The sequence below is a fragment of the Rhea pennata genome, chromosome 1, assembly GCF_028389875.1.
Source record: "Rhea pennata isolate bPtePen1 chromosome 1, bPtePen1.pri, whole genome shotgun sequence".
In the NCBI taxonomy this organism is placed as follows: Eukaryota; Metazoa; Chordata; class Aves; order Rheiformes; family Rheidae; genus Rhea; species Rhea pennata.
Window position 1 is genome coordinate 28,998,828 of NC_084663.1, and position 27,304 is coordinate 29,026,131.

General features: G+C 38.1%; 1 protein-coding gene across 1 annotated transcript; it reads left to right on the plus strand.

Annotated features, from left to right (window-relative positions):
• Positions 1 to 27,276, plus strand: PPP1R3A (protein phosphatase 1 regulatory subunit 3A). Its single transcript, XM_062566948.1, has 4 exons — positions 1 to 794; positions 22,201 to 22,259; positions 22,375 to 22,511; positions 24,736 to 27,276. Exons 1-4 carry the CDS (start codon positions 1 to 3, stop codon positions 27,274 to 27,276), a joined length of 3,531 nt encoding a protein of 1,176 aa, XP_062422932.1.
• Positions 27,277 to 27,304: the final 28 nt, after the last annotated feature.

Genomic DNA, 27,304 nt, shown 5'->3' on the forward strand with positions numbered 1-27,304 from the left:
ATGGAGTCTTTTGAAGGACCTAGTCGGGTTAGTAGGGATAACTTATTAGAAGTCCCTACTGTAAACGATTTCTCTTCAGAAGACGAAGATGTTAAAACTACCCTTAAACCTCGTTTCTCTCCACTGCCCCGAAGGCGGAGTTCTGCTTCTTCAGAGGAAGAGGAGGCAGAGTCTCCCGGTACCATTGCAAGGAAAGTTTCGTTTGCCGATGCATTTGGGTTTGATCTTGTGTCTGTTAAAGAGTTTGATACCTGGGAATTTCCACATGCAACACAAAAGGATGACAAGGAAGATGAAGTTTTCCCTAAGGAGGAATTTATTTTATCTCAACGGTTTACACTACCTGCTTCACAAGAAGAACTTTTGCAAAAAGTGCGTGAGCAAAAAGTGCTGTTGGAGTCAGTTGTGTTCCCGCCTGGGGTTACCTGTATGAACGGCATTATACGAGTTCTCAATATATCTTTTGAAAAAATGGTGTATGTTCGAATGACACTGAATGACTGGCTGAGTTATTACGATATCTTAGCAGAGTTCATGCCTAACTCATGTGGCAGTGAGACCGACCAGTTCTGCTTTAAGATTTCTGTTGTGCCTCCTTTCCAGCGACATGGAGCTAGTGTGCAGTTCTGCATACGGTACGAGACATCAGTTGGCACATTTTGGGCAAACAATGATGACAAAAATTACACACTTATTTGTCTTAAGAAAGAAACTGTGCCTACGGTGGATAATAAAGTACACAGAGAGATTACTGATAGACATCTTAAAGGCTGCTTAAAGACAACACCGAGCAGGTGAGGTTACATCTTATCTTTTGTTAATTCACAATATAACTGGCTAATTCTGATTTCCTAGTTGTATTTGCTGGAACTAAGACTTCTCATGCTGTTTTCTTCTTCTTTTCTTTTTTTTTTCTTTTTTTTTTAATTATTTTTTATGATAAGTAAGTCCAAGACTTTATTTCAGTAACACTCTTGTATATATTAGACAACCGTTTTCTGAAGACAGATTGGTTGTGATCAACGTCATCGTTACAAAATATGGCATGCCTGCAATACATCTGAAAAGTAATGTGAGTTTTACAAATTATGGGCTATGTACTGATTTTGGTATCTGTCATGTAAAGTGAGCTGACTTCATTGAAAGGTTTGCTGTAAACTGAAATTGCTGTACAGTTAAACACTTTACATTCAATTCTTTGGTATGTCATCAAGATTTTAAAAGTAAAAAAAATCTGGATTTTCACATGATTCATTTCAAATTGACAGTCTCTAAATGCACTTTAAAACAGAAGGAGTAATGGTGGTTCAGGAAGCTGATAACTCTGCATTGGATCCCGTTTGTTGGTACAAACTTTCCTACAATTGTTTGGGCTGTTCTGCAAGCTGTATCTCAGAGTAATGCCTTCTTGCTGCCACTGGTGGATGTTTCTGTGATCAGATTGACAAAAACCCTATCCGTCTCCAACAGAGACATGAACAGTGAAATGAATAATGATATGTATGGCAGAACTGGTGATATTTTAAAGAAAAAATATATAAGATTTATCTCATATGTATTATTACAATAATTAAATGTCAGCAAGTGCTATGCTAATTAAAGAGTAAAATGACAATGAATTACTTATAACTTAACGACACATAACCAGAGAAGCTCAGGAACAGTGATTTTTGGCTTCCTAATCTGTATTTAACTTTCCTTTGTTTAAATAAAGCAGTGCTGCCCATGCAAATCCAGTTCTCAATATTTTGCTTAGCAAATTTCCTACAAGTCAGTAGCACTATTGTAGAATCAAATCTGCATTTTACCTGTAGCGTCCATTGCAATATTTAGATCCCAGAAGCGAATTTATCCTGCGTTTTTAGCACTTGCACTCTTTCCAAGTAAGACAGTGCTGTCCAAGTAAGACTGTTTTATTTTCTTGATTTTAATTGGCCACAACCTGCGCTCTTCTATGTGGACTGAACGGATGGGGAAGGGGAAACAAAACGGTGGCAGCGGCTGAAAGCCTAACGAGAAGGAGGCAGCCAGGACTTCCCCCTCTCCCATCTTCTGTAGTCGAGAGCACCTGCCAGCTCTAATTGCACGTGATTCCTGTGCGGAGGAGCAGGCAGTGGGATTTAATGGCTGCATCAACGCTCCTGCATAAAAGCAGCCCCCAGGCCTAACTTGAGGCCAAATTCCCAGCTAGTCCATGACGCTCGCCTGGCGGGGTGCCCTTTGGGCCAGCTCTGGGGCAAACCCACGGAGGGGGAAAGTCCGGGTGCGTTGGAGCACAAGGGCTGAGGCGTTTACCTGCCAGGTAGTTAGATCCTGACATTTGTGCCTGGTTTTGTATATCACATCTGTCCTTCAAGTAGTGTCACCCGAGCCAATCTGGGTAAATAAGATGGCCTTGATGCAGAAGGACCTTGATATCAGTTACCACAAGTGTGTGGAGGCGGGGTGCTTTCAGCCTGAGTTCAGGTAGCCCCTGTGGATGAGACGGACGCTGAGAGCTGAGTCTTAATTTAGGGAGCCCTGGGCTGCCAACTGCTTTCGGGACTGACCTGCAAATTTAGATGCAGTCAGGCAGCGGAGGTTAAATGGCGCCTAAGAGCTTAAATCCCTGAACTTTCCTGTGCCGCATCCAGTGCTAGCACAAGTTGTAGAAGTGTTTCATCTCTCTTTCTCGTGCATGTACTAAATTTCTTGCATGTAATTCATACAGACAGGTATTTTAAAAAATGGGAAAGGAAGTAGCATGGCTACCCTATAACATAAAGTTACCTTATCTCCTATCAGAGTGTAAAGTTGTTTCCCTTTGTATCAGACTGCAGAAAAAAAAGTGTAAGTCTGTATGCATACGTATGTATATTTGTGGGTGTGTGTATACATATATATGTGTGCAAACACATGTATATTTGTACATATACACATATATAGAAATATGTGCATTTGTGATAATATTAAAAATAAAGTTATCTTGTTTACATTAAGACCTATTACACATCTTTGCTAAAAACTAACATGTACTTTCAAGACTCTTTTTATTAGCAGAAGAATGTTAAGGGACCTAATGGTAAACGAAAAAAGTGAGCTGAAAACATTTTTGGAATATACTTTCAGTGGCCACCACGGCTTCTGAAAGACAGCTCTGGCTGGTTGTAATAGGACCAATTTTGTGCTGCAGGGACTTCACGGACTTCATAGGAGTTACAACTTTCAGCAGCGTAAGTGAGGTCAGCATCAGGGCCTTTAGTTTCAAAGGAGCTAAGACAGCAGCCTCCATTGCTCACTTGTTTTTCAAAGTGTCTTTGTACTTGTTGCTCCTTTGCGTGAGCAGGAACACCCTGCAGACATCTGCAAAAGTACCTCATTATTCTCCTTCAGACCCTCATTAAAACTCCTTTGCTTTGATGTCTAGAAAAAAAACACAACAAATACACCCCCATTCCCCCAAACTGGTAACGTGAGGCTGCCAATGTGCTGTGACTTCTTCATATCATGTTGAGCAGTACCACCCGTTTCCCTGTTCTCCTCCACCAGCCCGTCCACCTCTCGCCTCTTGTTTTATGCTCAGATTATATATGCTGTGGTGGTTGAACTGCTGCTCTGTATGTTTATACAGCAGTTAGCAAATGGGGTCATGGGCCAGAACTGGGTTCTCTGAAGAGCTGTAGCAATGCAAATATCTACACAGAAGTAATAACATTTTTACTTGTGATTCAAACAATAAACATACAGGGAGGGGATACTGCCACCTAGGTCCACAAGCTGGAGATTTTTAATTAAAGATTTTGTTAAAACAATGCTAATGCAAGTATATTTAAAAGGGCACTTTTTTGACCCCTATACTCAAGTTTAGAAACACAGTTCTTACAACATTCTTCAAAATCTTGGCTCTGAGATATTTAATTTTTTCCCCCTAAATATACAGTTTACCTCTTCAGTTGAAAAATAGGACTGTTAAAGAATTATATTGTTTAAACAAATAGTCTGATCCACTTTAGGTCATACTTATATGGCCTCTTCAATGTCATTAATATTTGTTGCACTAGTGAAATGAAAGGAAAAATATGGAATTTTGGAGGAAGCACAATGTGACTGTATCATGTTACCCATGAGAGCCTGAGCCAGGACAGAGTTGTGTGAATGAGGGCAATGAGGAGGTTTTTGACATCATTATTAAAATATAAATTAAAAAAGGGATCAATCTTCAAAAGTTGCACTTGCAGAAATTGATAAGGAAAAGCAAAGCTGCATGGAATAATTAATGTTGAAGCTCATCTAGATTTGCATGATCAAAACCACATGAGTTAAAATCCCACCCATTCTCTCTGCATTTCATTTGCTTGTGCTTTTATGTCTAGACATGACCAAGTAGTCTGTCAAACTTTCATACAAGTATTTGTCTCTAACTGCATTTTTCCAAGCTAAAATTAATTTCAGCATAAATTTTAACATACATTTTTGCATTTTTGAAAAATTTTTAAGGATTCACAGGCATAAAATACAATCTGAAAACAGTAATGTTTGAATGAATTGCTTTTTCTTTTAGTCTCCTGAAATTGTGCATTTAACTTACACATACACATATTTTTGGGAAAAAAATCAACTCCTAAAAATCCATAGGCTGCTACTTAAAAGAGATACCTTCTGACAGAAAGCAACCCTGTTTTCCACTGTTTTCCATGTCATATATATGTATATATATGTATATGTGTATATGTATACATATGTATTCATGGCACTGCATAAGCCATAGCTGATGTGAAAATTATGAACTGATACCACTGATTGTGGTTATTTTTGGTTTTATCACACTGTATGTCAGGCAAATGTCCATAATAGATAGTAGCAAGTACATTCAGAACGAATACAATTGAATTCTCTCAATCCACTCCACTCTTTCTTTTGTCTGAATCTTTTGCTTTTGGGACATGGGTAATGGTTCTAAACAAAAATTTCTCCTGGTCCTAGAATCTGGCATGTGATTTTGTCATCGACTGAGGCTCCAGGCTCCTGTGTAGGTCTGATGCAATTGAGCTGGTTGTCTTGCCCTTTTTCTGTGGTTGGTCCTAGTTTGCCATCTGTCAAGAGAGCAGTGTGAGTGGGAACACAAGGAAGTGGCCGATAAGCACGATAGTTGTTTCTCAATATGGTAGGATGTCTATGTGAACTAGTACCCTCTAACAAAGAAGGTGGGGGCCAATATTTTTATCTTAACTATTATAGAAGGTTATCACTTACCTGTCTAAGCCCTCAAGTTGTCCTTTTGAATTGATTCTAGTCCTGTACCTTTTTCTTAATTTCTCAATTACTGGACTCTCTCTCTCTTTGTTTATACATCAGTTGACTTATCTTGGTTGATGCCAGTTTAAAACAGGACGCAAAATAGGATATTGCCTCATATGAATGGTGCTCCATGTACAATACCAAACGAGAAGGAGGAGTAAAAAAAATCCAATTCTGTGGGTGACTAATGCCAGCTTCAGCAGCAAAAATACTGAATGATCTTTAAACAATGCTGGTGAGAATATTTCTTGTGTGCTTGAGTGTGCTTTTCCTGGTGAAAAGCTAGCCAAGGTTGCTTTCCTGTCCTCAGCTCTGGTTTCACCCGATTTCTGATGAAAGGCAAAGGAAGTAAGTTGTTGAAGGCAGAGCCTGGCAGGATTGCCCTATGTTCACTCGTCCACTGGCAGTAGGTAGACAAGTGCCTCAGGTGCCCTGACAAATGTAGTTCTACATCGGCTCCCTCCCCTTGGCCTTTCCCACAAGCCCATGATGTAATTAAAAAATCATGAACTTCTGAGGAAGCTCTCTGGAAATAGCATTGCATACATTTTGCTAGAAGGAACAACTGCATTATTGCCTGGAAGTCCATTTGATATGTGGTCTTTAAGTTATGTTCCTTTTAATCTTTGTTATTTTCATTATTGTACATCATAATCAAAAAGAGAAGAAGAGAGCAGAAAAGCTGCTAAAACATACATCATCTTTGTGTTCTGCTATTTAGTCTCAAGGTTGTTTCTGGTATCTCAAGTCACAAGTTACACCTTGATCAGCATACAGCCATGGGATTTGACTAAAGTTTATTGCTATTATTAGGAAGTGACCACAGTGACTGTTTTTACCAGGAGAGCAGCTGCGAGGGAAGTTATCCATTCACAGGGAGCCAGCTCAAAGCAGCACTCTTCTGCTAATCAACCTGACCCAGTATTCCCAGCCTTTTTCTTGCCTCCTCCCTGTCATTGCTAGTCTTTGCAGAAATAGATGACATTGGCACCAAGGTAACACTTCTCCAGGTACTTGAAGAGCATGCTATCAGGGACACAGGATAATTGTTTAAAGGCTGTCTAAAACATAATATTCAGGCAAGCAGGATAAAAGCAAGCTGTGGAGCTGCAATTGGGTATTATCTTCTATTAGACCGTAGAGTTAACTTTTAAGGCAATTGTTGTACTCTTGCTCTTCAAAGTTATTTAAAATAAGCTAAGATAAACCACTTGAAAAACATTCTATGAGGAACAGTTCTCCTTGGCCAGGAACTGTGCTCAACGACTTTTAATGGCTTTTTTTTTCTACCTGTCTAATCATGATATTTCAAAATATAGACACACTTAATAATTTAATTATGAAATACATTAAAGACTCCAAGGATAGATGTCTAAGTTAATGGCATAAGGCTTTGAATATGGTCAGAGAAATGCTGAAGAAACAGATGGAATTTATGGATGAGAATGACATGCACATAACAGATAAACACACACAGCCGTACCTGTGGGCTCCTAATTGGAGATACCCGAAGGCTGAAAAACTGACTAACTTTTGCATTTGTTGATTGTGAACTGTGCTACTCTTGCTCCATTAATATAGTGTACCGGGAATATTAAAAGAAGCTTCCAAAGTTTTAAATAACAACATCTGAAAATAACCTATGCTGGCAGTCTTAGTGTAGTGCTTACTCTGTATTTTGTTAGTAACAGTGGTTTGTCGTTCATTGCCTGTTTAGATCTGCTGGAAAAACTGCTATCACCAGCATGACAGAACAGAAATTAGTGCTCCAACATATGAGAAATGTTAGTTGCTATAAAGCATGTTTGCTTGTTTGTTTAAAACATATAAAAGAGATGCTTTGTAATATGAGTATAATTTCTCAAACGTGTGATGAGTAAGTACTTGTAATTATATGTGTATTGCTTGGATTTACAATCGTGAGGTTTCTGCAGTTGCTACAGTTTCATCAGCTTATTTAAATGGCATATTGTAACACTATTACAACTGACTCTTAGAGCTATTTAATAGAGCAACTGGCTTGATCCTGCAGTAGGCCCATAAATAACTTAATGAACATCAAGAGTCTCACTGAACTTTGTGGGATTCTGCATGTGTAAAACTATCCTTGAATGTTAATATTTACAAGACCAGAGCTTATTTCTATATTCTTTCAGATCAGTGATTAAAGACCTTTGGACAATTAGAAATATGCTGCTGAAGGAATTTCTGTATTCCATTGATGCTTCTGTTTAGTGAAATATCTGTTTTGCAAATTGAACCAGGCTAGCAATGAACATTTCATTTTTCTGTCTTCTCTCTGCTTTTCAGTTACTACAGTTCATAAATGTTCAGTTGGAAAAAAATTATTCGGTTACATTCACCATGGCTAAATGTTAGTCCTGAAAAGACGTTTAAAGTCAGTGAAACATTAACTGAGAGCGCGAGAGTCATATTTAATCAATGCATTCACTACCAGTGTCATCTGAGCTGTTTATTCTGATTATGAACTTTAAGCCTTGATCCAGCCACAGCAGTGCAGCTCTGAAATTGAAGCAATTGATTTCAGATGTTACAAAGTAAGTCCAGGGAGCCAAACGTCTGTTGTGCTTTTAATATAAAATGTGGATTTTCTTCCCAATGACAAAACATAGAAGAATGGTCCAAACAAATACGTTGCAAGTAAAATGCAGTCCCTGCCTTAGGGCTTGCCTGAGTGCAAGCAGGATGTTAGAAGTGGCTGTTTGGATCCATAGGTCTCCAGTGACACACCAGAAAATACTAGGTGCCGAGCCATAATGAGGGACTTGGTTTTCTGACTGTCCACTGTCTTCCTGATCAGTGGAACAGATAATATTCTGACACTAAAGCCAAAGATTTATTATTACTAGTTACTAATAACAATCCTAAAGAGCATAGAAGAGCACTTAGCTAAACAACTGAGTGTAGGGCTACATGAGAAGTCCTTGAGAACTAGATACAACTGGCAGTTTCTTCTCACCTTGCACATAGATGTATCAAGTGATCAAGGCTTTAAATTTGACTTTGATGCATAATAGCTGTTCTTGCAATAAGCTGGCCTGAAATCGGCTTGGCTGTTAGCAGAGCTTCAAGACCTGGATCACTTCATATTGTGGAAGAGGGCCATGAGGCTGGCAGTCTCCTCAGCTGCCGAAGGAAATCTTAATATGAATACCAATATCAATATGAATCGCCTAGGCCATTTTCCCAGTCTTCCAGATAGTGCTATTGATAAGTATCACACAGTGGCCTTCTTGTTGTGTTGTAGTAAAACAGCATGTGAAAAAAAAAAAAAAAAGTTTATTCTTAGTAGTGGTAACACTTGTTAAGATAACTGTTTTCTGAGTTCTAGACTATGGTTGTCCTCTCTCAAAAATGATGGAGTCAGGCTTTTTGTGGTCACTCTTTCTGTCCTCTTTCCTAGGGATGGGAATTGTGTCTTAATCTTACTGGAGTACCATCTCTCTACCTATGGTGTCTCTAAGACATCTGCCATCTTCCTGCATATATACCTCAGTATACTGCCATCAGCCTCTAGGAAATATCTCTCTCCTCATATGCTAGCAGGGAACTTCCTGCCTCCCTCCTTCCCATCCTTCCTTCCTCCCTCTCTTTTCTCTCTTTACTCTCTCTTCTTTCCAGCTAACATCCAGAAAAACACCAGATGTCACAGAGTCTAAGGTCTTTTTTCTTTTGGACCATTCCAAAATAGGTTTAAGTTGGAGAAGCATTAGGCCTGCTGATGTAAAGTTGCTTTTCTCTCCTTCTGTCTTTTAAAACAGTGGCAGAAAGAAGCAGGAGAATAATTCTCTACCCCCAACTCCTTTCTATAACAGTATTTTGATACTGGACTGTACTCCTTCCAGGCCAAACAGTAACCGGTTCTAGTGAGTCCTGTGAAGAGTGTGAGAAGGGTCTCTTCCGAACTCAGTCAAAGCCTAGCCCCTATGAAACTTAACTCCTGACTTAGCTTTCTCTGACTCTGTCTCAACAGCTCTACACTGGAGGTAGGCACCCCAATAATAAGGTATTGCATTACTATTTTGCCACAGTTCTGTAATAGAGCTGTCAGCAGATCTTCTAGTCTTGCCCAGGGGAATCTTTCCTACAAGAATTTCCTGATCTTGTTTCTGAAGTAGTTAACCGACCATGTGGAGGGACTTAGCAATTTTGTGACCAATCTTGGCACAAAACAGCTGTGTAACAAGACCACAGAAGAATTGATTTCTTTTCAATATTGTTATGCAGATACCGTAATAAGGTGCTACATTCATGACAAAGCTATAAAGGCACCTGATAAAAGTTGTGATCTTCCTGTGCATAGTTGTTGTAGCTTAATTCTAGATATAAATTACATGAGTTTTTTGCAGTCTTTGTACTATAATCATGAGATTTGGGGATAGATGGGGCTATGTTGAAGGTCTGAGCATGGCACCAAATCAGTGCTGGGGTCAGGCATAGACTGGATAGCACTAAAATTTTCAAATGGACAGGTACACATCTATATTAAAAAAAATGTACAAATGTTTTGCTATTAAAATTCAAGGTCTTTTATAATGAGCTGGAAAATAAAGACTAATTTCTGGGGACTCTGTTTGCTTTGAGGCTATGATTATTCTCATCCCAAACCAGGCCAATGCATTTTGTTCTGTGCCACCTATGTCCCTGCTTCAATCATAAACTAAGACTGAAAAATGAAAATATTAGTAATTGGAAAATATAATCCCCTGGATAGCACCAACCCAATAATCTTAATAAAAATAGGTTTATTGCAAACATTGCCTGAACTCTACTGGGAATTATCTTTTCAGAAAAAAACACTCAAAATTCCTCTCAGCTGCTCTCTTGATCAATTGTCCCCCTCGATACTATTAATCATCATACTATATACTTCTTATTCCTAGCATCTTTTTCTACTTCACATTCCAAACTTCCTTTCCAATTTCTCCTTGTTTAGAAGCTCCTGACAGTCTTTTACTGTTCTTTTGCAGGCCTACCTTTTTGTTCTTTTCTGGTTTCAGCTCCTTTTCTTAGATGAGTCCACCAAAACAAAGGGGTATTTCCTCAAAGTGAGGAAATACCAGAGATTAATATAATTGTCATGTTCTTGTTCTCAGTGTTCAAAATTTAGACAGAGCTTCTTTATGACACTACTTTTGTGCAAAAGTCATGTGAAGGATGCTAAAATGACTCTCATGATGATGCAGTCCTCTGTTCAAGGCATAGTTTCAAGGTGATAACTGCAGTGCAAACTTTCATTGCCTTACCAGTGTGCAGATACCCTCACTACAGCTCAAGGGGGTCATTCTGTCTCCCTGCCTCTATCCTCTGTGTCCTGGCTATCATCAAGGGAGCTAATTAGCGTCAGTCGTGTTTGTTTGGTGACACCTATTTACTAAGAACTGGATTGAGCCTTCTCAATGCCTGCTGGTAGTTGAAGGTCATATAAGAAAATCAATCTTGTCTAGATTTGTAATAACCTTTCTGATTTTACATATGGCTTCATTCTAATAGGATCACTTGTAATGTCATAATGTTTTAAAATATTATTCAGTATTTTCTAGTCTTCTACTATTTATTTATAGCTGTCATTGTCCCTCAAGCAGATTTTCTTTGCAGTTTTTGCTTTAATTTCTGAATCTTGTATGGTCTCAATTAATTTAGAATCTAACAATGTAATTTACACTGTTCAGCATTAATTTCAGCAGTGCTGAAATTAAATTTTTATTCTGTTGTGCTTCCAAGGAATCTATTTTTTAAATACCTCCTTAGAAAATTAAACTTGTAAACAGAAGGCAGTGACTCTGACATACGTGACACGCAGTAGCAGCTTTATGGTTCAGACATACACAGTACACCTTCACAGTGAGTGATTTTTTGAAGCCAAAATACTCTCAGATAGGAATTGACTGTGTTTCTAGGTAAAGTCATCTGACAAGTAGAATTTAAGGCACTTGTGTTAGGAGTGCAAAATAAAGGACCAGAATCATATTAGCTGAGCTGCAATCCACCTTCTGCATTTTTGTCAGCATAGCTATCAATACTCCAACCTGCACATAAAGCATTCTCTACCTTTTCTTGCTCTGTCTTTAATTTTTGCGGCTGTTGGTTTCTGCCATACCAAAGATACAGTTGATGCAGCGTGAGGGCTGAGGCAGCTGCCCCAGCCTCAGAGCGCAGCCCCTCTCGAGCTGTGCTCCCCAACACCTCACGCGAACTTTGGCTACGTGCGATCGGTTTGCAACACAGCTGCGACACCCCTACCTCAAGCAAGTGCATTAATATCAGCTTCTCTTAACAGTATGTAAAAGCCTGAAAATGACTTAGAACATTTCCCTGAAAAGCAGTACAGCTGAGTACTTAGTTTCCTTGCAACTTTCTTTCAGAGCCACTTTACTGATTCCCCCCCGCCCACTAATGGATTTTGTACTTTAGAGTTTACACGTGCTACAGTGTTGACACTGCCTGCCTTTTTGCTGGTTGCTGCTGTCTTTGTTCTGCTGCACACCTTGTCCTCGCCTCTCAAACCGTAGACAGACTCTCCCCCATTTTGACTTATGTGCCTCGCACCTCCTTCTGGACAGTTGTAATTCTTTGTCCAATTGTTTAGGGTAAACTCCATAAGATTTCATAGCTGAATTTTGTTTCACTTGGTTTTATCTTTACATCACATCTGAAAAGGGCAGAAGGACCCTTAGTTTTCTCTTCTGGCAAAATCGCATTTTTTATATTGTCTTCATATTTTCCATAAACCATCAGAACACATCTTCTTGCACAATGTGTAACATCTTTTTTATACAGCCTAATCTTCCTATGCTACAAAACTAGTTTGAAAGATTGAAATTCTTTAGCAATCATAACCCTCCCCTTATTCTGTATTTAGACGTTGTCTAAGAAAAAATGTATGCCCTTAATTTCTAGCAAATTTTTATCAATATTTTTATATACAAATGGTTATAAAGATAAGCTATTCTTATCTAATGGTTTCTAGGAGTTTAAGATTGTCTCAGCAGGAGTTGCTGAGGGATGAAACTTCTAATGATGATTTAAAGCAGTGAAGTGTGTAGGCTGAAACTGAAATAATTATTGCTGTAACCCTCTAAGCACTCTAAGTTCCTCAAGAGAAAATACTTTGTTCAGAACAGACCCTGAACAACAAAATGCTAAAAAAGTTTTTTTTTTAAAAAAAAAAAAACTTGCAGCAGCATGATAATTTAGAATTAGAATCAGTATAATGTGAGGATGTTCTCAACAACTGCTCACAAATGCCTCAGCCATCACAATTAAAAAGGAATAATAATTATGGTCCCATTCGAAAGTATGTAATATTCTATTCCATTCAATAAGCCATGAACACTTTAAAACCATCAGCGTAATCCACAAACCTATATTTACAACATTAAACTGGATGTTCTGCCTTTTCAATAACTGTCATCTCATCTCTATTATTTTCACCTCAGACTCTAATTGTTTCTTTTATAGGAGCTAACCTACCAGTGTCCTTGGCAGTACAGTTTATGGCTCATGCATTTACAGTAATTGTTTGGGCAATTTGCCACACAGTATAACAATCTTCACATCACAATCAGTTTTTATAATAAACAGCATTAGTTGTGAAAAATACAAGTGATGCATGATTCTTATGGTAGATAAAGGGCACTGAAGATGCCCTTTAGAGAAAGAAAGGAAAATGCTCAAGCCTTGAACTACTTGAGAAAAATACTGATGTCACAATAGAGCTAATTAATTTGATGGTACAAACAAGAGGGGGAAAGGGCCTTGCATTCATTAGTGTCAATTCCAAATGAGAGCGTACTGCTCATAAAAATACATTCCGTCTTATTTTAGGCAAAATGTACAGGTAAACAAAACAGAAACAAGCACCGCTTCCTGCAGTAGCAGCGATTTTGCTCCGTTTCTTTATAAAGAGTCTTCCTCCTCCCGCGTAGACCTGCGGGCGGTAGGCTGGGTGGCCGCTGCTCGCCAGCCCGCCTTGGCAGTGCTCCCGCTGCGCCTGGTACCCGTCTGCTCCTGAAAAGCTGAGTGCTTACCAGCTTGTCTCCAGAGCAAAGGAGGTGCAACCACCTCGGTGCAACCTCGGTGCACCTATAGATCTCCGCCTGCCTGGAGCTTTGCTGCAGATGTTTGTTGGCCTCTCGATTTTACAAGCACCCAGAAATAACAGGTCAGGCGGTGCTCGGTGGGGAGGGCATTTGGTACACCTTCAGCAGGCACAGCCTCCCATGTTAGAACTTCTCCAGGGCAGAAAGAAGGCACACACCCTCGTGCACCAGTGTAAAAATGGCACAAACACATAATCCTCAGCCTCCCTGTCATCTCCTTGCCATCTGACAGCTCTAAGTTGTGCTGAGGGCACACTGAAGCTAGGCCCCAGCAAGCACAAAGATGGCTTAAAGCCGAGGCTGAACCTCTCCTTCTTGGGCTCTGCTGTGCATTCTTTGGCAGCACCAGGATTTGAGACCAATATTTATAGGCTGTTGGCACCATATATGATAAGAAATCTTGGAGTGGTTGTATTGTAAGTCTTTAACTTCCACAGTTGATAACACAGGCATCAATTTAAATCACTAAGAGACTTACTCCTTGAGTTTTGGACTGAGCTTTATGAAGGCAAGGAATGAGTTTATTCATTAAATGTTTGATTCACGTATTAAGTGAGGAAAATAAAATAGAATTAAATACTGAGATCTCATCAAAAGAAAAGTCAGAGCACACACTTAAGAGCACACCAGGATCCTTGTTGGATTTGAACCCTGCTTTTGTGAGTTCTGTACAAAGAAAGGGAGGTCAAGACATGGTTTTGAGCTAAATCCCAGCAGGTGGGTGGGATGTGTCTTCAGTACTATTCTCATCATGATAATGAGATCAAACTTATGTTTTTTACTTTTGTATAGAACTAGCTTCCCCCCCCCCTTCTTTAGAATAGAGAAATAGAAAAAATCTATTTCCCTCTATGAATTAGCTTGGCTAATATTTTCTCCCTTGTCCCACTAGTATTCTAAGACTAGCATAGATAGAGTAAGCCAGCTTTTTAGGGGGTTATATTTATACAAAATGGATTGAGTTCTTCCTCTACTGTATCATACAGACCAATGAATAGAACACTGAAGTTCTTCTTAGAACTTTATACACACACTGTGTATTTCCTACTGCTTTCCCAATTTCCTACTTCCTTAGAAATTTATTTTTGTTGTACATTAGTGGGTTTTGAACAAAATTGCATAAAATACTGTTGATGTTTACAGTTATATGTGGAAAACACAGGCAAATAAAGTATTTAGTTTCTCTGAAATGTTCTTTTATGCCAACTCCTCCAAACCTTTTACAGGCTTTCTGCTTTCAATGTGCTTGTAATTTTTTTTTTTGATTATTACTTAAAAAAATAATTTAGATATTTCCTCTTGTACTTCCTTTTGACATGTTATCATCTGCTGCTTACGATTTAAAACCAACCAAACCAACCATCAGCCTTTCCCTCCACCCTCCCCCAGTTCTGTGAGGGTCCAGTCTGAAGGGTTTGTGTTCGACTCCAGTGACATCTTAGTCCTGACCACTTACCTGCACTAATTTACTTTCTGCTCTTCTGAGTCTCAGTAAAACATTACTGAAATGTTTAACTACTTCCTTTCAATGACCTCATTTGTTGTTATATCACAGTGGCATTATTCTTCAGCAAGGCAAGCTATTTTCAGCTCTACATCCAAAAGCACTAGTTGTATTGAGGATTGCTGCGGTATTAAGCTCTTGTTAGGTATAGGTTTTACTGGGAATTAAAAAAGAATTGCTACCTGGATAGCTCTTGAATCTTGATATCTTTTCTCATGCAGACATTTTAGCTTCAACTCAACTTCAGGTTAGAAGAGGATCGTTTTGATTTTGAATCTCCCTTGAAATAAAAAACAGAAGCATGAAAGGGTCCGTGAGAGTCTAATCCTAACTGGATTTTTGGATAAAATTATATCTGAAACTTTTTTTCCATTTTATGTATGTTTTTACCTAAATATTTGAAAAACATATTCTTTAAATATCTTAATTTCACTATACCTTTCAAAATTTCAGACTAAGTAAAATACGACCACATTTTCTTTTAAATATGAGGTAGTGTAAAATTGTTTATATTACATTAATTTCAAGAGCTTTGCAGGTACATTTTCATCTTTCCATGTTTTATGTTCTAACAATTTTAGCCTTTTGCCACATTCTGTAAAACAAATACTTTGTGTTTCAGATATTAATACAGAGCATAAGTGAACATAACGTGCAACAATGTGAATTGTGTTGGAAGTTATACAAACATACAGAGATGACTTCTGCCAAATATTTATATGAATTAAAACCGCAACAAGCTATAACAGCTCCACCCGCTATGAAGAGATTAGTAGCTTCTGGCTATAGGCCCAAATCTATTTCAGACCAAACCAATGTGCCTGCTCTTCTATAGTGAAATTTGTATGTATGAAAATGTACCTCTTAGGGTGTCTAGTAATGTAAGAATTTATGAATTAGGACAGGATTTGAACTATAAGACTATAAAGTCTTGTCCCTGACAGTCCCAGGGAAACATGTTGTATAATCCCTCCCATTCATAGCAGCATGTCCATGAATGTTTCCATGCTGAAGTATCCTCTGTTTCTTACTCCTGCTATCTGCACACACACACACAAAAAAAAAGTTCCAGTATTACTTTTCCAATGCATACAAATCTTTTTTAAACTTTCCACTCATATGTTTTCATGAATCATTTCTGTTAGTATAGTAGAAGAATTCTGCTGTTTAATGTCTTTTCTCCTTCTCAGTATTTACCCCGTTCATATATTAATAGTGGGCATTTATTTCCCTTCTCAGATTTTGTTTAGCTACTCTAAAAATAGAAATACTCATTTTGTCTCCTCAGCTAAGATAGATTTTCCATTCCCCCAATCTTCATGTAGTCTTCTTCTGCACCTGTTCCAGTTTGAATTAATCTTTCTTGATCATTGAATACAAATGTTCCAGAGGAGTTCTCTGCACTGCCTGGTACTGTGACATGAATTTTTCCTGGAAATCTTTCATTAGTGAGAATACTTTGTCTGACATATTACTGCAGAATGCTATTTGCCTTTGCTTTATGTCCAGCTCACAAAGGTGACTTGCAAATGTTGTCTGATAAAAAAACAAACTCAGATTTTTCTTGTTCATCTGCCTGTTTCAATTTTAAGGCCTCATTTTACAACAGAAATGCTTTCTAGTCCCTAAATGTATGACCTGACACTTTATAATTTTGAATTTCATCCCGTATCTATTAGTCTGATCCTCCAGGCCACCCATTTCTTTCAATCCTCTTCTGTGTTGGTAATGTCTCCCAACTTGATATCTCCCACAAATTTAATTTAACTTTGACTTTTTGTGCCTTGATCTTTAATAAAATTACTAAATAAGTCTGATCATGAGATTAGTCTGTATGAATTCCACCGTGATGTCTACCCAGCTCCAAAGCTTCGTTCAGACCAGCTCACAGAGCTTCACTTGGCAGAGAGCTCCTCTCCCACCTCAGCACTCTTGCACTAATCTCCCTCTTCTCCAATTTAATTAATAGATTTCCCATGTGGCTGCATAGCAAATGCTTTAATGAAGTCCAGATAGATTAGATAACTGATTGTTAGACAAGGGAAATATAGTAATCTTGTCAAAGAAAGATATTATCAGGTGAGTCTGGCATATTTTTGCCATTTTCATTTTATCTCTATTTATTCTCTCTCTCAAGTTTTGGTCTGACTCTACTGTGAAGACTTTCTGAAGACACCTGCAGTTGCCCAAACACTACTTTTCTCCTTTTTCCTAAATATAGATACTACTTTTCCTATTCTCCTGGTATTATGACAATAGTATCAGGACCAATTCAATAAATTTGAATAGCAAAGTTTTTAAAAACTAATGTGTGATTTCCTCTAATTGGGTCTCTCAATATTTTGGGTGGGAAATTATCTGTTCCTCTTAACTGAAGCATATTTAGAGATCAAGTTTTGTTCCCAGACTGAATGAAATAATATAATTCTCTAAATCTATATACCTATCAGTTATGACCTGCTGATCATGTTCCTCTGAATATGACCGTACTCCATTACTAGCATTGTGATAGAAAAGTTTAAGAGGAGTCCTTTGATTTGAGGGTCATAAACAGATTATCTTAAATCTTGATCAAACCTCACTTCTTCTTCTAAAAAAATTCCTGGTTAATTAAAAAAGGCTGACTCCAAAGCCATTGATAAGTCTTACTTTAACCCTACCCATTCTAAAGTCAAAGGCATGTTTTTTGTTGGCTAATTTATCTTCTTTCCATTGTTCTATCTACTCCACAGAGCTCTATCTTTAGGATTTAAATCTTTAGGATGTAATCTTGACATTTTTTTTCTCCATTTGGGATGCAAATTCTACCTAATTTTGGGACTTCTGAGCTCCTTCACACAATGTCCATCAACTTTTCAGTTGTTTCAGTCCTAGCTAGTCCTCAAGCCTTTCATTTGTTCTTTTACATGCAAAGCTGTAGTGATAACCTACTTTAATTTCTGTTTTCTTTTTGTCGCTCAGTCCAAATGAATGGTAGTTCCATCAAGAATGAATCATGAGCATAAATACTTTTTGAAGCTGGTAGAAATTCTTAAATTGCTGATGTACTTTACGAAGATATACTCCGTTTGTCTGAAGGAGAAAATGCAACTGAGCTTCTGCGGGTATGCAGGTGTTTATGTTGGAAGGGAATATGGAGTTTTTGAGCTTGAGTTGTTATCAGAATATATAAGTTCACTTAAAAGTAAAACCAAACATTTTAAGACTGAAGAGAAATTTTGTATCTCTCAATACATAATACAAGCACATTTACACGCCAAAACAAAATGAGATCATTAATTTAAAAAACAAAGGCTGAGTTAAAACTTTTGATAAACAAATGTGACTGAAGAAATTCTAATTCTGGGCTAGGAACTCCGCAGAGAAAAAAGGGGGAAAAAAATCCTTACTGACAGGACAAACATTTTGCATAGACTGCAAGGAGGAAAGGACACTGTGAAAACCAGTGTGATCAAATGTTTTGGTAGTGGAGATTTTCTGCTTTATAATTCTTAGTGTTTGATGAAAGGGCTAATATTTAAGGCTCTAGGGAAATTTCAGTGAGGATCCTGAAGAAAGTCTGGAGGCTTGGCAGGCAGAGTTCCCTCTCAGAATGCTTTAAACTACTTTAGCAATTTAGGAAATGTTTGTATATATTGCAAGAAATAAAATGGATACCTGAATTCAAGTTATTACATATAAATTGTGGAAGACTAGAAGCAGAGTTACAAAGTAGTCTTATAAGATACTGAAAAACATGGGCTAAATTACCTTTGTTCTGCTTCTACAGTTGTAAAGGACACTATAATGTTGTAAACTGATTTTAAAGCTGGTGACTATAGTAGAAGACAAAATACTTTGCTACTTTTTCTTCTCCCTGTTGTCACTGTTATTATGTATGACCCATGACAAGTTCTTTAGGGCCTGTCTGTGACCCTGACTGACTACTTCACTGGGAAAAAAAAAGTTAGATGTTTGCACTTAATGGGTGCCTGGGCTAGCACTGTCTATTACACCTCCGTTCATGCCTGTTCAGATTTTTGCTCATCTTAGAGATGGTTCATCTTTGACAGTCTTTCAGTTGTGGTATTAAAATTGTGTAAGCGTGTGTCAAATATTTAATTGTTTGAGGTGTACATATATGTCTTAGTGTATCCTGTGATTGTATCAACCTGTAGATTCAGCATCTTCACATCACTTTTTAGATGAAAGCAGTGCTGTTAAATGGCTGTTGTTTTATGTGCAATGAGATCCCCAAAGACTGCAATATCAATATCCTTAATTTAGGTTAATTTTAGATTTCCCACCAGAATAATGATATAAGGACAGATATTTCTGATGTAGATGTGAATTAAAGAAAATAGAAATAGCTGTTAAATTGAAATGAAATTGAGGTGCTGGAGTCAGACATTACATGCCAAATAAAATCCTAGCCACTTGTCATGGAAGCTCGTTTCTTATAGTCCAGTTTGAATTTAGATTCACAGTTGATTTAGATCCTCAGTGTGGGATTCACTTGAGTATAATTTTGACTACCTAAAACTGAGATTCTGAGCCAGCCACTGCCGTTTCCCTTTGTAATTAGTCCTGTGCAGAGAAAGAGAAGCACCTTCTAGGATATTTCATTCCATCACACCAGTGATGTCTACAACAGATGCAGCAGTTCTCCCTTTTGAAGTGTTATTTTCCCTCCACAACTACAGATTCTACACAACTGCCTTAAGCATAGATGCTTAGAAAGGTAAGGTTAGATAAGATGGAACCCATCTTTGCATATGGCCATAAGGATCCAGCTCTAAGCATCTTTGTCCTTGCATATTTAAAGGATTAGAAAATAGATGCTCCTATCCTACTTGGCATCTTGCTTCAGGCATTTTCTGGGAAGTGTGGGCAGTGTACAGTCTACAGTGTACACTGTAGTACAGTGTACAGTGTACAGTGTATAGAAGCATTACTTATTGCTTCTTACCTTTTATATCAACATTTTTTTTTTTTTGAAGCTTTGTCACTGTTCAAGAAAGGTTTTGGTGGTCAAGGAGGACAGAGCAGTTGCTTGAAGCACTTCCCCTGGGTCAGGGGATATCTGAAGCCCCAAATCCAAAGACACTGCCTGTATTTTACACTAAGAAGTTGTTTATCAAAAATAAAAATTAATCACCGAATAGGAAATAATCAGAGAGAACAGAATCCAGGAGGTTCTCTTTTCTTCAAGGAATGAGGAATGCATTAAAGACTTAGGCTCCTGCTTGTATATCTAGCTTCAAGAGGAGTAGGCGAAATGTTCCCTCCAGTTTCTCCTAAAATAGTCTGCACCCTGCTAATTTGTGTACTTTTTGGATATGTGTGCTGTGTGATTTTCAGCCTCCTCCAGTTGTGACGGAAACTGAATATGCCACTACACCTTGGATGAGAGCTCCAGCTGCCAGTAAACTATTAAATAAAATATAAGCATCAACAGCTCTGCTCCTTCTGAGAATGCTTCTTGCAAGAAATGAGTGGATTTACCTCCATTCTTGTAACAAGCAGATGAGAGCCTCTTTCAGCAGCAAAGGATCCAGCCTTGGTTCCCACGAGTTGTAGCTACTCGACTGGAAGCTGCTGGTGGCCACATACATTCAGAACCTTGGCTCTAACTCAGGGCTTTTGCAGATTCCCTTCCAAGCATCGAAGTGCTTTACTGCTTCTATCTCACAAGTATGGCCCCAAACTACTCAGTGTCTAGGCTTATGGAAGCAGGTGGGTGCAAAGGGGCAGAACAAAACTAGGCAGCAGATGTAACACCAAAATAAACATTTGGATAGTATAAGAAATGAATGATGATGTACTAATAATAAACAGTGATGATTTACCTTAAAACCCCACAGGCCTACTAATAATAAGGACCTGGATCTGCTAGCCTTTTCAGAAGGAAATGTAGATTATTCTGACAATAGCAACTGTTGGCAGAGGAAAGTACAACTTGGTGTGAGTAGGAAAGTGAGAACCATGTGGAGGCTATGCATGTAGCAGAGTTCAGAAGTGACAAGACATTCACGCGGATATCAAGAATATTCAGCATTATTATAATTAGTGGAGAAAAAGAGCTGTGGAAAGAATGTTAAATCTTGTGCTTCAGGAACAGAGTGTAACAACCAAGTGGTACCTTAATACAGTAGTGCAGATTACCACCCCATATCTTTTGCTACAAGAACTTTACATCTTGCTCTGAAGTATCTGATAGTGGCCAGTGTGAAAGATTGGATACTGGACTGGATGGATCTGCTGTCTGCTTTTGTCTGGCACTCCAGCCTATAAAGGCTGGCTTTTAAAAAGTTGGTGACAGTCAATGTCTAGATTCTTTTAACAATGTGTAAAATTAGCATCCTCCTGAATTAGGCATTTTGGGTGACAGAGTTAATGTTATATCAATTCAAATGAAAGAAGTAAGGATAAAATAGAAGGGGAAAAGATTAATATTTGAAAATTAGAAAGTAATTTGCAGTAATGCAGGTGGACGGCTGGTTTAAAAATGCATAAATTAAGACTGACAAAAAAAACTCATCAAGAGGGAATTATGAAAGATATAATAATTTACATTTTTCATAAGTGACATTCTTTTTACATTTTTTCCTCTTTTTTACTAAAGGTTACATGCCTGTAAGTACACAATTCAAAGTGCTATTGCTTTGCACTGATATTGCTGAGGACTGTCGGCGCTCAGCATCTCCCTTGAAGTGGTTGTCTTTCAGGACCTGTTCTTTGTGCTCAAAGGCAGCAAAACAACAGCAAAAACTGCACTGGCTGCAGGGAAGCAGGATTCATTCCTACCGGCCAGGCTTAGCTTAGCAACAGGATTTATACCTTATATGTGCAGCAAGATTCTCTTGATATATTTCAAATAACAAAGATGTCTTTTTCCTATGATCTCTATATACACACAAGTATTTGAAAAATATAAGCAGCAGAGAGAGCTAGTCTCCCAAACATGTATATCCTTCCAGATCCTTTGTCTGACCCCAAAGTTACACTCTCCTGTCACTGACCCATCTAATCACCTTTATGCTGCTTTCTCAGAAAAGGCCTGAGAAAAATCTATCAGCTTTGCAATGTTATCTGAAGGTCAACACATTTTCATTTTCTGGGCTAATTCTTTCTTTGACTAAGTCTTAATATCAGGTCATTCAAACAAGCTGCATTTACTAAAGTTGTTATCTTCAGAATTTCAAATAGCATTCAAAATTTTGTGTAACTAATTAGCTGTCTTTACATCTGAATCTAAAAGGAATTAGAACAATAATTTCTGAAGAATAACACAGGAACTTTCTTTTTGTTTAACAGCAAAGAAGAAATATCGGAAATGTCTGATGATGACATATGGAATAATTCAAGGATTTCAGGTACGACACCCAGTTTAATTAGTTCTTCCTTACTGCACATGTTAATTATAAAGATGATAGTGTAACAAACAATCTCACAGAAAATATTCAAGCATGTTTTTTGTTAAATCTTCAGCAACAAACGTGCCAGAGATTGTTTATTCGGAAGTGGAAGGCAAAGACACTGAGCCAGCTAATGAAAATATAAAAGGTAAAAATGCAGAATACAGCCAGGGTGATCATGGAGATGATGAAAAAGAATTAGAGTTGCTGGTAAGTGTTATACAATTATATCTACAGTATTAAATGATATGAATCCATTTAGGCTTCAAAGCTGGTGAAATGCCCCCTTTTAAGAGAGCTGACTGATGTACTAATTTACAAATGTAAAGCCTTGGTCTGTACTTTCATTGAATCTCTAACTGATTCAACAATAGAAGGTGCTTTGATTTCAGTATACTGCTTCAACTTTTTCTGGTCTTAAATTAATGATTTCTCTCTTTTACTTCTTTACCAGAGGCTCTAAGTGACAGTTTGAAGGCATTAGAAGAGTAACATTTCAAAGATCTCTCTTCCTAGTCTCCAGGATGGATATATTCTTACATAAATGCTTTATATTTGGCAAAAAAATCTTACATTTATGGTACTGTTAGCCTTTTGGAATTTTTCAAAGGATAACTGTATAATATGCTATATGAACAAAATAAATATATATATATTTATACAGCACATTTTTTCTAAATCACTATTTGGCATTAGATTTGTTACAATAAATTTCACAGTCAGTGAACATTCAATCTATTTGGATTTGTGTGTGTGCATGTGTGTGTGTGGTTTGGCTTGCATTTTTCAGTATGAAAGCAAAAATGGCAATAAATGAGACACATAGCAATCTATTATTCTCAGTGTCTATTCTCAGCTCATATCATTTGGGTGCATAGATTCATAATCATAGATTATAATAGCTATCACCTGTGAAAACATGAACGCTGAATCAGACAGGAGAGGAAGATGAGAACCATTCTTTTTTTCTTCTTGATAGAGAGGGAAAGAATAAATTCCTCTTATTTAAATGTAAAATTTTCTCGTCTTTTACTTGAAGAAAGTTCAAAATTGTTACCTATTGAGGAAGCTTTCACTGCCTGAAAGCCAACAACTCCATTTTTTTAATGGTGAAACATAAAAAAGAGGACCTCTAAAATCACTTGTTTTTTCTCAGTCCACCCTGCTACGAAAAGCAGGATCAAGTATAACCGTTTGTTTATCAATTGCCAGGGTTGTCCCTACATTAAATGAAGGGGGAGCTATAATTTAGATGTTAATTTGCTCTATGCGCTCTTTAATGAATTAAACAATGAAGGCTTATAATAGATGGAAATAAAACCGAATCTTTGAAATGCACAGGCATTGGCTCACAAGACAGCTGTGCAGTTGACAAGTAACATGAGCCTTATGTGAGAAGAAGGGGAAATCGTAAGATTTGCATATAATTATTGAGATCATGCAAATGTCAGTTATGAGGAGGGGAAAAAAACACAGGCATCTCACTGTTAAATCCTGACAGTTGGCATCACCGAAGAACTCAAATACACTTGAGCACTGGTTGGCAGAGGGTCATTAAAACAGAATTTGCAGAGACATTAGCTCCCTCACTTTTCTTTGAGTGACGTTTTACTATTAATAGTTTGCAGAGGCTTTGCAGAAAACATATTAATAAGAGAAACTGTAATGGGGGTATCTACAGCAAGTGCAAATGTATAAAGGGGTGCCCAAGAAGCTAGCCTCTAATTGATCAGCTAGTGCTATCACTGTGACTGTGCTAAAGCGAGGGAGAATGCAATGACAAGCAGGCATAGCTGAATAATACAATATGATATTTGAGAGCAAGGAGGGAGAGTGATTAGTTTCTGGCCTTTTACTTCACTAATCTCATTTCCAACTCATGTCTTACCAGATTGTCTAAAAACAGTCTGGTTTGAAGCCTGTAAAATGGTCCCTGAGAGAAATGAAGCAAAGATAATCCTTACAGTATTTGTCAGTGTGAAATGTGTCTTTGTTTTACTGGACAATACTGTACGTTACCAGGCTTTGATGTACTGTATCAATGCCCTCATTTAAGCACCACCCTCCCCCCCCGCCGCCTCCCTCTTCCCAAACCTAGAACCGAATGTGTAGAGAATGAATTAGCCTCCCTTTAAGGGAATATTCTCTTTAGATTTAATTTGTATAAAACACACTAGCAGCTTACTGAACTCATGAATAAAGAGAGAGGGTTCTGAATTCTACTTTATTTCCTACTCTTTTCAGCACCACCGTAAAGCTCATTACCTATGTTAAAAAATACATACAGTGCAAATTTTGAAAATGGTTTGGAACATGTTTCCATAAAAGCTTTGTTACTAAAAACAAAACTTCCCATAATGAAATACTGCCTCATTCATTTGGCATATTTTTATAAAGTGCTTTTTGATCATTCTTTTCTATTCTATTGTTTCAGCTAAATCAGCACTTCACAGGAGCTAGAGGTACCTCTTCCAGAAATGAAAGGAATTTATACACAACAGAACCAGTTAATTTTCCAAATGAAACCAAAGGATTGGAGAGAAAGCTAGCCCATACAGAAACAAGCAGTGAGTTGCTGAGGCACCCTGTGCCTATCAGTTCCTCGTCTGAAAATACTTCACAAGAGATAGGAGAAAAAGTAAATGATAGCAGAAAGTATTCCATAAGAGATTATAACAGTCAGTCATCAGGAAAGGAAGTTACTGCTGGGTCTGTAAACAGCACTGAGCAGTCTTTGGAATGTACTGGTGCCAGTGAAACCCTTTTATCAGCAAAATATCTTCCTGGAACAAAGCAGAATGAGGCTATCGATACTATGACTACTGTCTCAAGCTGGCAAGGAGAGAGCTACATAGATATTTCAAAAGGTGAAACAGAAAGCGCCTCAGGAAGTAAGATGATGGAGAGGTTATTCATCAGTGAGGATGCTGCTGATCCCTCAGAAGAGGCCCATGAAATGAGTCCAGAAACCATTTCTTTAGAGCCTGATGAATCAATGCAATTAAGTGCATGCATAACAGAAACACTGGATGGCAATGCTAATCCAGCTCCAGAGCATCAGGCGCCACAAATGTCTCACCAAGCTCTGGATTCATTGTTGTCAGACGCTGACAAAAATGAAGGAAAAATGAAGATGATTGAAAGCAAAGATCATGTACGTTTGAGAGGAGATTTACATGCAGACAATTTTGCATGTTCTGATGTCTCAATAGATTCCACAAAAGGCCAATATACGCACAAAAAGGTAGTTGGTGAAATGTCAGAGAAGAACTATAACATTGATACCGAAAAAGAAAAGAAAGTCATTGAAGTAGCAGACTTAGCACTAATCGGAGAGGAGGAAGCACCCAAGCCTTTTGAGTCATGTAGAAAACATGCTACTAAAACATTCAACACAACATTTCTGTCAACTGAAGACAATAACCGTGCACCCAGGCCTGCACAAGCAGATCCTCTGGCTTCCTCTCTGGCTGATGAAGGAAGAGCTGACGACACTCAGGAACACAGAGGATTCACTAGGTTGAAAGACAGAGGAAAGTCAGACAACAAAAACCAAGGAAGAATGATAGAAAAGGAAAGTGAAGCAAACACAGTGGAACAGATAAGGAAACAAACAGATAGTGAGGTTAGGTGGGATATGAGCAGTAATACAAGGTTTCTGAATACTGCTTCCACAAAAGAATTGTTTACCTGCCAAGAGACAGAGAGTTGTGAAAAGTCTTCTGTCTCTGAGCATGGTATTACAGAGAAAGCAGAGGCAGGTACAGCTTATATAATTAAAAGAACATCAGAAAGTGCTCCAGAAAAAATGTCTGCCAGTGAAAAAGCAGTAATTGCTCAGCTACCTCAAGAGACTGCACTAACTGACAGGCCCACAGAGGAAAAGGAAACAGCGTTTGATACACATGAAGGGAGAAATGATGGTTCACATTATGCTCTTTGTCAACTCAACACAGTGGGTGTATTATATGACACTGAATTTGAAAAGGAATCAGTTTTAGATATTTATAATGCATGCGTACATGAAACACTGCAAGGAGAAACGATGTCTGTATGCAATAGCAGGGAAAAACTTGCCAAAGCAGAACCAGACATTGGCAATATTCTACCTGTAGAGCAAGCAGTAAGGGCTTCTGCTGCAGCAAAGAAGGAAGCTTTGGGGCAGGGTTTATATTCAGAAGTATCTAAATGTCCCCTGAGTGCCCAGAAGCATCTATGCAGTGAGGAGGCAAAAGAGTGCAACGACGAAAGCTATGCTGGAACACTTTCCTATCTGTATGCTAACACTGAAGCAAAAATGCCATCTTCTGGTGCAAATGCTATGCCCATTTACCATTATAAAAGCTCTTCTGTGACAGCTTCTACAGAGTCCACTGAGGCAGGAGAGCATCCTTACAGAGACTTTGAATTCACAGTCATTGACAAGGCTGCTGCTGAGTCAGGATATGATTCAAGTCTATCAAATGAAGTGACATATATTAATAAAAACCTCTCTCCTGAAGCTGAAAGAAAAGAAGTTCCTTCCAGTTCAGACACAGTGGTCTCTAGAGAAGGAAGAGGAGGGAATATAGGTCAATGCTTCCATCAAGCAGAGTTCAAACAAGAGAATTCATCAAGGCCAGAGGTTTTAATTAGTGATCCTACTGAAGAAGTTGAAGGGACAGGCTCTGAATCTGACAGTTTGATAACTGAGGGGAATATGCTGAACTGGCTTGATGACTCAGAGAATGAAAAACAGCACATTTCTGATTCTGCAGGTATTTCTCACCAGAAAAGTGAAGCACATGAACTACCTAGTGAGTTGCCAGCTTTAAAACATATTGGTTACAAAATCTGTTATTTCTTTTTCTTTCTTGTATTTGCTGCAACACTCTACCACTATGATTTAATGGTTTGTCTTTCACTCTACCTGTTCTCCCTGTATTGGCTATACTGGGAAGGAGGAAGAAGCAAGGAGGCTGTCAAGAAGGAATAATATTGATCATCAGCTGTGCTTAAGATCT